The sequence below is a fragment of the Mastigoproctus giganteus genome, chromosome 10, assembly GCF_048544385.1.
Source record: "Mastigoproctus giganteus isolate SK-2022 chromosome 10, ASM4854438v1, whole genome shotgun sequence".
NCBI classification, from domain to species: domain Eukaryota; kingdom Metazoa; phylum Arthropoda; class Arachnida; order Uropygi; family Thelyphonidae; genus Mastigoproctus; species Mastigoproctus giganteus.
Genome location: NC_143584.1, coordinates 36,864,281 through 36,879,003, shown reverse-complemented (window position 1 = coordinate 36,879,003; position 14,723 = coordinate 36,864,281). Strand labels below are relative to the sequence as shown.

The 14,723-nt window shown below is 38.8% G+C and overlaps 1 protein-coding gene across 1 annotated transcript in view; it reads right to left on the bottom strand.

Moving 5' to 3' along the window:
- The window catches only part of Paip1 (Poly(A) binding protein interacting protein 1), a 191,460-nt gene that overhangs the window by 34,091 nt on the left and 142,646 nt on the right, over nt 1-14,723 (bottom strand). Inside the window, exon 8 of the mRNA XM_090382432.1 lies at nt 1,389-1,500. Within this exon, the coding sequence (XP_090238558.1) occupies nt 1,389-1,500 (112 nt within the window). The remainder of the gene's footprint in view (nt 1-1,388; nt 1,501-14,723) is intronic.

Sequence of the window (14,723 nt, the reverse complement as noted above, 5' to 3'; positions counted from 1 at the left end):
TGTATCATCTGCAAACTTGGACATTAAACTTGATATCCCATCATCAATATCATTCATAAACACCGAAAACAATCAAATTGGTCAGGCAAGACCTGCCCTTAACAAAACCATGCTGCGTCTGAGCTATAACTGAATTCTTGTCTAGATGATCCTGCAGTGCTTCTTTAACCAGTGCCTCCATTAACTTACCTGGAACAGAAGTTAAACTAACAGGTCTATAATTACTTGTGTCAGCCTTTGATCCTCCTTTGTGAATTGGGGTTACATTTGCACATCTCCAGTCTATGGGTACCTCCCCTGAGTCCAAAGAAGCTCTCATAATTATGGCTAGGGGTTTGCTTGCCTCCTTTGCTGCCTCCTTTAATATAACTGGATAGATCCCCTCCACCCCAGGTGCCTTTTTTATGTTTATCCTCAACAATTTCTCCTCCACTTTCCTCTCAGTTATTACAAAATCATCCAGCTCACTGCCAATGTTTACTTTACCTACATCATTCTCCTTCCTGAATAACTCCTCATGCGTGAATGTAGATGCAAAATACTCGTTTAGATTGTTAGCCACCTGAGCAGGATCCTCAACTGTTGAACCATCAATATCCAGTGGACCAATCTGATTCATCCCTTTCCTTCTCGAGTTTAAATATGTAAAGAACTCTTTTCTGTTTTTCTTTGCATCCTTTGCCAAGGATTTTTCGTAGTCTGCCTCTGCCTGCCTAATCTCCTTTGTGACTTGGTTACAGACCAACTTATATCTATCATAGGCTTCCATGTCACCCATTAATTTGTATGTATCCCATGCATTTTTCTTCTCTGCCACATGTCTCATTAGTTCATCTGACAACCATTTAGGCCTAAACCTTGAACAATATTTCTTAGTTGGTATGTAAAGCCTGGTAGCCTCCAAGATTAGTTCCTTGAATGCTTCCCATTTTGAGTTTGCTGTTGGTAACATCATCAGTTGGTCCCACTGTATAGAATTTAAATACTGTCTCAGACCATCATAGTTGCCTTTACGAAAACAAAAACCCTTCCCTTTACCTCTGATGGTAGTTACCTCCTTGAGCAAATCCCACTTCAACACACTGTGATCACTGCCACCTAGTGGTTCATTTATCTGCAGATTCTTCTGCAGATAAATGCAGATTCATTCCCTGCCATCCACAACAGCACCTTCATATTGTATAATGACATGCAGAAGGTGGCAAAATAACAGAAATCACTGACTCTGGCTATTTCTGCTTTTCTATCATCAACACTACTACAGAGAGATATTGCTCAGATTGCACTATCTTTAAGTTTAGGTAGCACATATGCCAATTCATAAGATAAACTGACCTTTTTATGTAGCTGTATTCAGTAATGTTAGAATGGTCAAAAGCATAACTTACCAAAGAAACCTCAGCCATTACTGGATCACTAATAACAACAGGAGATGATGGTGCTCTACCCCAGTTACTGGCTCTCAATTCTGCAACATTCATGATCATATTCTTAATATCTCTGGAAAAACAATAATAACTCGATCACATACATTCAGAAGCAATAATTTTTTTGAAAATGCTAAGATAATAAGCACTTTTCTTGCAACACTGAATTCATGGATACTGTAAAAAGAGTTAAGTTCAAAAATTCCAAAAGTGGGTTGTGTTCTTTTGTAGATTCTCAATGTCAATAACGAGTGGAACTGGAAATGAATGATTTAACTCCTTTCATATAAGATACTATAGATATTAGGAAGTTACAAAAACACACACAACACAATTTTGAAAATTTTGAACTTAACCTATTTTTTAAAATAAAAAATAAATTTTCTGTTTATACTCCAGGACGACCAAACGGTCAGAGGAGTTCACAAGGTAGAGAATTTTTATAAGAGCATTCAAGAACTTCATTTAATTAAAAAAAAAAAAAAAAAAAAAAAAAAAATAGAGGTTTCATTTTTATAAAAAAATCTGTCAGCATACCAAATGTCAGAAAACACGCTAAAAACAAGTCAATTTTGCTAATCGATATCTAAATTGGAAACATCGGCACAAGCATCTGCCTAAACAAAAGCACAATTTTCACAGTATAAACTATAATAACAGCAAATCCTTGCATTATAAATTGTAACATTTACTATGACTATTTAGCTTAAAATTTAAATAATAACAAATAAATATTCCATTTACAGATAATACTAGAAAATTCAGCTTTCATTGCAAAGTTCACTTTTAGCATGTGTACTGTATTACCTTTCTCTTCCTTTGGTTATAAGTAGACTTTGGATTATATACAAGTGCATAGGCAAATGCATTTGTGTCCATTGTAGTAATCAGTGCATATAACAAATATTACAAGTAATAGTGCATATTCCTTAACTTGATCATTTTTTTTCAAATGTTGAGCTCAGTAGTACATAAGTCACTGTATTGTAATTAAATTAGCATGATATAATATTTCATTTGGCGTTGGATAATTTCTCAAATCGGTGTGGGAAACATTTTTGTAAAAAATGACAAAAATCTGTTACAAAATTTCGTATGGAATCATGGAAAATATTTTTTTACTATGGATGACATCATTGCGTTCTGTGTTGTATACGAAAAGAACGTTCCATGCAAGAAAAAAATTGAGATCACCCAACGTATGAAAACAGCATCGCAAATTATGGCCAAACAAAGGAAAAATTTCCTGAGCAGTCACTTTTAACCAAGCCATGCAGTTCAAAAGAAGAGAAAGTGAGTTTTCAAAGAATTTGTGCCTTATCCTCTTAAGCAGCAATATCCCTTTTAATAAGTTAAACAATCGAGCCTAGCAATTTTTGAAAAAAGTATTGTATGAATCAAAATATTCCAGATAAGTCTACCTCAATTTATGACGAAATTATTTCAAGATATGAGAGAAAACAACATTTGGAAATCCGTCGATAAAATGACAGACATTTGTAGTAGCTATATTGCACATTTTATAAGTGGGAAATTAGATACAGAACCCTCACAAGATGAATTACTCTACAATACTAAATTTTGTAATGATTCTTTGCAGTCATTATGGCCAGATAGATCCATAGCAAAAGACTGCATTTTTGTTAGTGATGCTGATTTGCACATGGAAAAAGTCGCTTTTGTGTTACAAGTTTTCTATCTAAATCTGATCCATGTTACTTGCTTAGTCCACAGCTTACACAAGTTGGCAGAGGCAGTTCAGGAGAATTTTAGTGAAATTAACAAACTTGTTTCTATTATAAAAAAGATTTTGTAAAAAGTGCCTTCAGGAGTAGTAACATACAGAAATATATTACCTACTCTTCCTCTTCTATCCTGTAAGAACAGGATGGGAGACAATGGGTACAAGCAGCAGCATCATTTTATCCTAAAAATTTAGATTCTATAAAAGAATTTGTCGATTCTTTGGATAGTATGCATTCAGCAGCTATTGATAGTACTAAGGCAACGCTTTCTGATTCTTTGGCTAGACAAGGTTTATTGTTCATCCAGACCGAACTTGAAATGTGGGGACTTCTTTAAGTGGAGAGATGGAGAGATGGAAAAAGTTTAATTGCAAATTTCAACCGTCTTGAAAGCACAGGACAAGAAATAAGAAAAAATACAGTAATGTTTTAGAACAGGGTATGATGTGCAGTGACTATGTCAGTCTAGTGATTTTGTGCTCTTACATTTACTTTAATTTCAAGTATAATTATGCAATGAATGGTATTTCAGAGACTGCTGGGAGCCATTGCGGTACAAGTAAACACATGGGTTGTGTTAGGGTAGCTAAGAATAGAAACAGGTGCAGGTATAATTGCGTGTACACCAATGCTAGGAGTTTAGTAAATAAATTTGATGAATTTGAGGTATTGCTCAAAACATCGAAGGCAGATATAGTTGGGATATCAGAGACGTGGTGTCACACAGATATAAGGGATGCAGAACTGCAATTTGGGGAGTACAACGTCTACAGAAAGGATAGACAGGATAGGAAGGGAGGAGGGGTTATGTTATTAGTTAAGAAACACATAAAAACCAAGGAAGTGAAGCCAGTCGACATCGCTGGACAGTGCAGTGTGGAGTCAGTTTGGTGTGACATAAACATTGGGAGATCAAAATTGAGAGTAGGAGTGTGCTATAGGCCTAATGACTCTGATGAGTATAATAAGGAACTGTACAGGGAAATAGAGTGGGCCAGTAAATCAGAGTGTCTTATAATGGGAGATTTTAATTTCCCAGATATTGACTGGAATTTGGGGGCTGGTTACTCACACACTAGCAGGACTTTTGTGGATTTATTGGATGATTGTTTTCTACATCAGCATGTTCGGGAGGCAACTAGAGGGAGTAATACTCTTGATTTGATTATCAGCAGTGATCACAGTGTGCTGAAGTGGGATTTACTCAAAGAGGTAACTACCATTAGGGGTAAAGGGAAGGGTTATTGCTTCCGTAAAGGCGACTACGATGGACTGAGACAGTATTTAAATTCTATACAGTGGGACCAACTGATGATGTTACCAACAGCAAATTCAAAATGGGAAGCATTCAAAGAACTTATCTTGGAAGCTACTAGGCTTTACATACCAACTAAGAAATATTGTTCAAGGTTTAGGCCAAAATGGATGTCAGATGAACTAATGAGGCATATGGCAGAGAAGAAAAATGCATGGGATACATACAAATTAACACATGACACAGAAGCCTATGATAGATACAAGTTGATATGCAACCAAGTTACAAAGGAGGTTAGGCAGGCGAAGGCAGAGTACGAGAAATCCTTGGCAAGGGATGCAAAGAGTTCTTTACTTATGTAAACTCTAGAAGGAAGGGGATGAATCAGATTGGTCCACTTGATATTGATGGGTCAAGTGTTGATGATCCTGCTCAGGTAGCTAACAAACTAAATGAATATTTTGCATCGAAATTCACACATGAGGAGTTATTCAGCGAGGGGAATGCCAGAGGTGTATTCAACTCTAGCAGTAAGCTACAGAATCTTGAAATAACTGGGAGTAAAGTGGAGGAGTTACTGTTGAAGATAAATACAAAAAAGGCACCCGGGGTGGATGGGATCTATCCAGTTATATTAAAGGAGGCAGCAAAGGAAGTAAGCAAACTCTTAGCCATAATTATGAGAGCTTCCTTGGACTCAGGGGAGGTACCCATAGACTGGAAATGTGCAAATGTGACTCCAATTCACAAAGGAGGATCAAAGGCTGACACAAGTAATTATAGACCTGTGAGCTTAACTTCTGTTCCAGGAAAATTAATGGAGGCACTGGTTAAAGAAGCACTGCAGGATCATTTAGACAAGACTTCAGTTATAGCTCAGACACAGCATGGTTTTGTTAAGGGGAAGTCTTGCCTGACCAACTTGATTGGATACTATGATGCAGTCACAAAAGAACTGGATGAGGGAATAACTTTGATATTATATACTTGGATCTTAGAAAGGCTTTTGATACTGTTGCACATGGAAGACTGCTACACAAATTGGAGCAGTGTGACATTGGAGGCAAATTGCTGCTATGGATAAAGGGGTGGTTGAGGGGGAGAAGACAGAGAGTGGTAATCAATGGACACTGCTCATCGTGGACTGATGTTATTAGTGGAGTCCCTCAGGGCTCAGTGTTGGGTCCATTATTGTTTTCTGTATTTATAAATGATATTGATGATGGTATATCGGGCTTAATGTCCAAGTTTGCAGACGATACAAAGGTTGGCAGGGTTGTCAAGGACACTACTGACACTATGCTGCTGCAACAGGATCTGAAAGGTTGAGCAGATGGGCTGAGAGGTGGCAAATGAAGTTTAACATTGATAAATGTAAAGTACTACACATGGGAAACAGCAACCCCAGAGCAACGTATCAACTCTGTGGTACTACACTGACAGTGGTAGAGAATGAAAGGGACTTGGGGGTGGTTGTGCAGGCAGATATGAAGTTCTCTGAGCAGTGCAGACGGGCTGCAAGAGTAGCTCATGGAGTATTGTCAATGATATACAGGAATTTTTCCAGCAGGGATAAGGAGGTGATTATTCCATTGTATAAGGCGATGGTCAGGCCACACCTAGAGTACTGTATACAGGTCTGGAGGCCTCATTTCAAGAAGGATGTAGAGCTGCTGGAACGAGTACAGAGAAGGGCAACAAGATTAGTGAATGGAACAAAGGGGTGCTCTTACGAAGAAAGGCTTAAGTTTTACAAATTACAGTGTCTGGAGACTAGGCACCAGCGAGGTGATCTGATAGAGGTGTATAAAGCCTTGAATGGTTTAAGCATGCTCAATGCTGATGGGATTCTTCCTCTAGCTCAGAAAAATCACCTGAGAGGGCATAAATTCAGATTGAGGAAAGACAGATGTAGGATAGACGTGCGGAAATTTGCCTTTAGCCAGCGGGTGGTTGGTTGGTGGAACAGACTTCCATCCCTTGTGGTGGAGGTTGATAGCCTAAATAAGTTTAAGGCTCAGCTGGACAGGTATTTTGAACGAACAGAGGGATGAAGTGGAAGTGGGTTTTTTTTTGTTTTTTTTTTTTTTGGCTGATGCTGCATAAGCTTGCTTTCTTGCATCAAATGCCTCTACTAATGCTAATGCTAATGAAGTGTAGAGTATTTAGGATATCCTGAAAGCTGAAGACGTCATCTATACAAAAGCGACAACCATCGGATCTGAATTACTGAGATAAATTTACTTTTTTTGGTAATTTTTGATAGACTGAATCATATGCTTTAGCAGTATTGATCAAAAGCATATGGAACAAATCCCTTATAGTGAATGCCATCCTACAACGTCTAAGCAGTGCTCACAATAATTAGGTTAAGCCCTGCCTCAAGCAACAAGGCACCATCCCTCAGTCTTTTGTTACTCAGGGAAGTGCAAGCAATTAATAGTGTCTTTAGCATGTCTTTGTTTGAATTTAACAAGGACAAGCTGAATGGGTTTTCCCATGTATACAAGAATAAAGAAATCTATTTGTAACACACTTTAATTTACCCCACTTGTTTCAGCTTACATATATTTTTCTAAAATGTTGAAGTCAGCCTGCAAACTAAGCAATATGCCTACACTGGACTCATCTTGAAGAGTGTCTTCTTTAGCTGGTGAAATCTCAGTGAGAACTTTCACGCCCCCCCTCCCAATAAAACTGGGCCAGCATGTCTGATATGGAGAATAAGAGAGGTAATCTGATTGTGATAATTTCGGGGGTTTTGGATCATGACAACAGACAGTCAACCGATGATGAACAGTGTAGAGGGGTGCACCCCTCCCAAGCAAAGACCTAAAAAAGCATCTGTCCAATACACTTCCACTGTTAGTGAGAAAGAAGAGGCGGCCCTTGACACTACCAGCCACATTGCTACCGATATCGAACTGCACGATGATGGTCCCCCACTCTGCCAAACTGCAGAGGAAGCTTAAGAAACTGACAAATATTGACACCATCCCATTTGTCCGTGCACAAATTGCTTATGCAGGTTCCTCAACCACCCCTGCATACCCTCCGTCATGGCCCCCAATGTGACTCTGAAAAGAAAGGCTAAAAACAGGAAGCTACTCAAAAAAGCTACAAACTCTACCTCATCACCAAAGAATCACAAATACGATGCCACAAGACCCGAGTCTGTGATTGAACCTTCTTTGTAAGACAAACCTTACCTGGATATAATTCTGTGCCTGCGCTGCAAAGCAGAGCTCACTCTTGCAAGTGAAGAAGGCAGCCTGGCTAAAGATTACGTCTTAAAACTTTCTAAGGCCTGGAGCATCACTATGGAAAAGATGGTATATGCTCTCTTGTTGGAGAATGAACAGCTGATGGCACAGAACACCATATTCCACAAATTTGCCTGTCCAAGACAGGAAATGATTTAGATATGCAGACATTGACATCTAAGATGTCCTCCCTGGTAAAAGAGAAGCCACCAACAGTATCTCATATGCGGCTGCTTTGAAGCAACCAATGCCTCCCACTATACAAAGCCAAAAACACAATCATTAAGGTGGGTCAGAATTGTTGCCCTAACAGCAGTGAGATCAAATCTCAGGTTATGTCTTCCCTAAAGCTGCATCATCAGAATAAAATGCCCAAACCATCTGGGACAAGGGAATAGTCGTTGAAGGGGCCTCTAAGGATGACGCAGATATTATTAAGAACTGTGATGGTATACAAATTGGAAGTAACAGCTGAAGTCCCAAAACAATGTGGTCCAGGTTTGCCAATTTTTGATGTTGATAGTTCCATCTCCAAGCAGTACTTTGTTAAAGAGTTACATGCAAGAATCTTTCAGATTACTTCAAACAAGAAGACACTAAAGAGCAAGTCGGGGTATTCTTCTCAACGAAATCCAGGGCTTCCAACACCCTTTAACTGGATAATTGAGGTTATCCCCCATCATCAAACGAATTCTCTTTGACCAAGACAGGATCTTCATTGGCTGAGGATCGCATAGATTCAGAGACTTTGTGCCAGTCACAAAGTGCTACAACTGCCTTGGGCTATGGGCACACCTTTTTTTACTGCATCTGAAATAAGTCCATCTACAGACACTGTGGTGTGGAAGGGCATATGTTTAAAAATTGCCAGGATAGGGCCCCACAGAGTGGAAACTGCAGGATTGCCAAGAAGTCCTTGGACCACTCAGTCAGGGATGGTGTTGGCTCCATTATCATTGAGAAGCTGACAGAATAAGACAAGCCACGAATTATTAGAAACTACAGTTTTAGACGATTATCTCATCATCATCAGCCACTTTCAATCCACTGCAGGATGAAGGCCTCTCCAGCAACTTTCCAGTTCCTTCTGTTTTGAGCACTGGCCATCCATTTACTATCCAAAAACTCATGAATTTCATTTATCCATTTCCGTCTTTGTCTTCCAGGTTTTCTTCTAGCTCCTCTTGGGTACCATTCTGTTATTTTCTTAGTCCATCTGTCATCATATCTTCGAGCTATGTGTACTGCCCAAGACCATTTTAGTTCTTTAGTTTTGATAAGAATGTCCTTTACTTGAGTTTGCTGCCTAATCCATGTGTTTCTCTTCTTATCTAACAGTCTGATTCCCAATATAATTCGTTCCATTCTTTGCTGTGTAGTTCTCAGCTTCTCTTCCATTCTTTTGGTGAGTGACCAAGTTTCACTTCCACAAGTGGGGAGTATACATTGGTGGGGAGTATACATTGGTTCATTATTTTACGTTTCAGACAAACTGGGATATTGCTCTTCAGTATGTGACTATATTTCCTGAATGCTATCCATCCAAAATTTATTCTTCTCTTGACTTCCAGCCATTTATCATTATTACAGCTAATAACTTGTCCCACTGCTCCTTCAATCATTATTTCCCTTTCTGTGGCATACTTGTTCATCATTACTTTTGTTTTAGCCATATTCATCTTTAGTCCAAAATCCTTACTAACTGTGCATAACTGATTTAAGATTTTTCTGTAATTCTTTGGGATCTTGGCTGATGACCAAAATGTCATCTGCAAATCGTAAATGGTTTAGGTACTCTCCGCTCACATTGACTCCTTTCTGCGACCAGTCTAATCTTCTGAAAGCTTCCTCAAGGGCAGCAGTAAACAGCTTTGGAGATATTGTGTCTCCTTGTCGAACTCCTTTCTCGATTTTAAATTTCTTACTTTCTTTGTCTAGTCTAATACAGGAGGTAGCACTCTCGTATATTTTCTTCAAAATCATAATATATGGGGTATCTATGCCTTGTCTTTCCAGTGCCCGAAACATTGCCTTATGCTGTATGGAGTCAAATGCCTTTTCATAATCCACAAATGCCAGGCATAATGGTGTGTTGTATTCATTTGCTTTCTTCATTAGCTGTTATATTATGTGAAGGTGATCCACAGTTGAGAATCCTGTCCTAAAGCCAGCTTGCTCTTTCGGTTGATTCTCATCAAGTATTCTTTCTAATCTGTTAGTAATGATCCTTGTGAACAACTTGTAGATATGGGATAACAAGCTAATTGGTCTATAATTTCCAATTTCTGATTTATCTCCTTTCTTATGCAGCAAAACTATGATTGCATTATTCCACTGCTTAGGCATCACACCTTTTCTAATGCATTTTGTGAAGAGCCTTGCCAGTTTTTGTGTTATGTCTCTTCCTCCCAATTTTAACAACTCTACAGTAACTACATCTTCCCCCGGGGCTTTCTGATTCTTCATTTTCTTCAATGCATGTTCTACCTCATTAGGAAGAATATCGGGTATGTCATATGTGATTTAAATCCTTTGTTTTCCCTTAATGCTTGTTCTACTTTTCTTGTGTTAAATCTTATGTCCTCTTTGAGTCTCTTTTCTAATGGCTTTGCATAACTCTGTATACTCAATTTTCTCCCTGTCAGTGTTTTTCTTGCTCTTCATTTGTCGTCTTCGGTTCACCATGACAAGTGTTTCTTGACTAATTTTTTCTTCTTTGGATTTCTCTTTCCCTATAGGTTTTTTGGGCTTTATCACTTTCAGAAAGTTGTAATATTCCTCGTCAATATCTTGGTCCTGAGCAGTCTGTAGAAGCTCAAACTTGTTCTTAAGTTCCAGAACATACTGCTTTTTCTCCTCCTCTGTTATCTCAAAGACCTTTGTATTATTTACTCGAGTCAGTTTTTTCCTTTCCTTTCCTACATCTATATCAAGTGTACGCCTTACCATTCTGTGATCACTTCCAACATTTACCTTATTCAGCACGGTAACATCATTCACAATATATATCTTCTGTTAGTGAGGATGAAGTCGATTTCATTAGTTGTTAATCCATTTGGACTCTTCCATGTCCACTTTCTGTTCACCCTTTTCTTGAAAAAAGTGTTCATTACTGACAGTCCTTGAGATTCTGCAAATTCCACAAGTCTTTCACCTCTTTTATTTCTTTCACCAATTGCAAAATTTCCTGTAGTTCCTCTTTCTGCGCTGTTTTGCCTTTTTCCAACCTTAGCATCAAATTCCCTAATAATAATAGTGTAATGGGTTTTCTGCTCATCTAGAAGACTCTCAATTTCGGTGTACATTTCTTCAACCTCTTCATCATGGTGGCTCGATGTTGGTGCATAAATCATTATAATCTTTAGCTTGTACATGTTAGAAATCTTGAGTATTAGTGTTGACACCCTTGGTGATGTACTTTTGAATTCCAAAATGTTGTTTTTAAAATCTTTATGGACCAGAAAGCCAACTCCACCTTCGCTCCTTTCACTGTTTCCATTGGTGTACAGCAGATTTCCACTTGATAAACTTATAAGTGATTCATTTCTTCTTCTTGTTTCAGCCAAACTGATGATATTCCAATTCACATTTTCTAATTCCTTTTCCAGCTCTAATATCCTGATTATCTCATATAATGTTTAAAATTCACAAAGAATCTAATGACATCTTGTTTTATATCATAGGCACTGTCTAAGCAAGTGGTTAGTGACCTTTTGATGTTCAAAGTATCACTGGCTATATTTGCACACCCATTTAAGAAGCTTGTTGAGTTCCAATTTGGAATCACTGGTCCAAGCAGCACTACAATAAAATGATGATGCCGTAGAGCAGATATCTTTTAAGGGCACATAACCTTTTTATCAGACAACGTTAAATTCAGCTGATCTATTCCTTGTGATCCCTTTATTGAATCTCACTTTTGTAGTGTTTTAAGAACATCCAACACAGAGACAGAGGTCAATGAAATGTAAAAAGAAGACTTGTAACACAGGGCTAACATGAAATCGTAATCTTCTGTTTCTTTTGCTAAGAGCAAAGGACAATTTCTTCCTTAAATCTGACATACAGTTGAAGTTCTTTATAGCAACCCTCTTTTCAATGTCTCAGCACACTATATTAACCTACATGGTAGGTCCTAGATGTGTTCATATAACATAATACGAGATTATCCAAGCACAAGTATTGAATTTCCAGCTTCAAGAAATCTATAAGTTTCTAAAGACTATTGAATATGACTTAACTGTCATATTAAACAGTACTCCATAAGTAGTTTTATGGTCCTAGTCACACTCGTTATTTTATTTTTAATTTAGCTAGAGATTTTTTAGGTTACTACTTGATATACGTAGAACCATTGTTTCGTTTGAATCTCGCTGCCATTGTTATAGTACAGAATGAGTGGTAGGGGAATTCAAATTTTTAATTGTGGTAAATAGGTAGCTCTAAAGTTTGAATCAATTAGGTTGGCATTAGTCGGATAAGTTAATTATAATATATAACAAAATTAACTCCAAATCAGTTAGTTGTTGGGCATATATCTTTGTGTTTAACTACGGATGTAACTAATTTAACAATGTGATCGTTACGGTATAGTGTAATGTACATTCTGAACTCATCAGTGTAAGGTATAACAAAACTAGATAGTGTAATATGTATCAATGCATTTAGGAATCTAGTTAATTAATTAATTAATTAAAATTTATTACTCTTATTAATTTTCATTGTTAATCAATTGTATTCAAATGGAAATCATGACCCAGAGTAGAGCAGCAAAGCAACTGGAACAAAGTAGTAGGAGTGCTGTGGCTCGAGGGAAAACCAAAGCAGGCGATTCTCCAATGCATCACAGCCTAAAAAAATGTACAACTTGTGAAATGCATGCAGACCTTTCTGGAGAAGGACATGATCTAGCCAAGGAGGATATGTGTGTGTGTGTGTGTGTGTGCGCGCTACATGCAGAGAGTGTCAAGAAATTAAGCGCCAACTCAGAATTCTGATGGGCATCTATGAGAGTTTGAAGAGTCAGGTAGATGCCTTCAAAGGAATTAAAATGGGGGCCCATCAAGCTCTCAGCTGCCCAACTCAACACCAGAGCTCACTCTTGTGCATCAGGCAACACAGTGGAAATCTTCAAGGCAGAGTGTGCTGATCAGACAGGAGCTAGTTATTGTCAGTGACTATTGTCAGGGAGACAAGAAATACATTGTGTAAAAAGGATAGGTGGAATACTACCAGGGGCAAAAGATGATGTCATAGAGCAGATATCGTTTAAGGGCACAAAAGGTGATATTGTTGTATACGTTGGCACTAACATTAAGAGTAGGAGACTGCAGATTTACTTAACAAGTAAAGGGAAAAGTTGAAAATAAGTTGCAAATTAGGGCTAATTTGAAAGTGTCTGCAATTTTACCCAGACATGATAGGCGGGAGTATATGAAGAGAACTGTGTCAATCAATTCGGCACTGAAAAGACTGTGTAAGGCTCATGGAGTAGAATTTTTTTCAGTGGGCTCTGTGCTTGTTAACAGGAGAGACTGCCTCTACAGGGATGGAATACACTTAAACAGAAAGGGTGCAAGAATATTTGCCAATGCTACTGAGGCAGTGTTAGGAGGGTTGGAAAACTGCTAGCTTAGTGGGATTCACAGACTAAAAGATTAAGAGTAGCCTAAGGCTACTCTTAATCTTTTAAGTGAAGTAAAGTGATTTTAAGTAAAGTGAAGTGATTCTTGCACTGCTTCTATCAGAATGAGCAGCGTCCTGTAAAGCAAGGTGCTGGGCAATTCTAGAACTGCTGGGAGTCATAGTGGAACAATTAAATACATGGACTGTGTTAGGGTAACTAAGAATAAAAACAGCTGCTTGTATATTTGCATGTCCAACAATGCTATGAGTACAGTAAATAAATTTGCTGACCAGGCTAGCCAGGTGGGTAAAGTGCCTGCCTGGCAACTCAAAGGTTGCAGGTTTGAATCCTGCCTTGGGCTTGGATCAGAGTAAAATGCAAAAACTTTGGGAGGTGCATTATGGCCACAGAAGCCAATGCACCAACAACTAATAAAAAAAAAAAAAAAAAAAGAATTTGAATGTGAAGTGCTGGTCAAGACAATTGGAATTTGGAGAGTACAATACACACAAAAAAGATTGAAGAGGACAGAGAGGAAGGAAGGGTTATGCTCAGTGGTGAGCTGTGAATAGTTTAACAATGGGCTTTCAGTTTTTCCAACTTTCTACTGAGTAAATCTGATCGGTCATGAAAGTGACATCATTTGCGGCTCCCACCAGAGGCGCTTCCCGCACTCACTACTACACTGGTGTGCAAAACTTCAGGACCAGTCAGGTTTTCACCTGTAGATTCTTATAGGAGTGGCCTGGATATGAGAAAAGCATACCAAAGGAACCTTGTGAGGTACAGAAATGAAGGAAACAACATAGTACAGAGGGACTTTATTCAAAAATGGCAACATAGCACTGGCTGCCATGATACAGATGTATCACTGCCAAAGATGGAGCAAAGGAAAGAGGTGGTCCTCAGTAGGAAATATGGCCACCCCTAATGTCGATGCAGGCTTTGCACCGCCTGCCCATACTTAGAACAATGTTGTTAAGTTCTTGCGGTAACATCGTCCATTCCTCTGTCAGCACCATCTTCAGCTGGTGAACATTTTCTGGTGGGTGTGCATGTGCCGCTAGGCATCTCCCCAGAGTGTCCCATACGTGTTCGATGGGATTTAGATCGGCAGAACAGGCAGGCCAATCCATACAAACAATGTCCTCACTTTCCAAAAGCATATCAACAGCTGCAGTGCGATGGGGTGTGGCTTTATCATCCATAAACACAAACTTGGGAGCCAATGGCACGTTGGAAAAGACGCACATGGGGAAGGATTACCTCAGTAAAGTAGCGTGCACCAGTTACAGCACCGCCTTCCAGTATCTGCAGTTGTGTACGTCCATCCAAGATAATGCCTCCCCAGACGAGAACACCCCGACCGCCATATCGATCCCTTTCAGTGATGTTTGCGGGGTGATA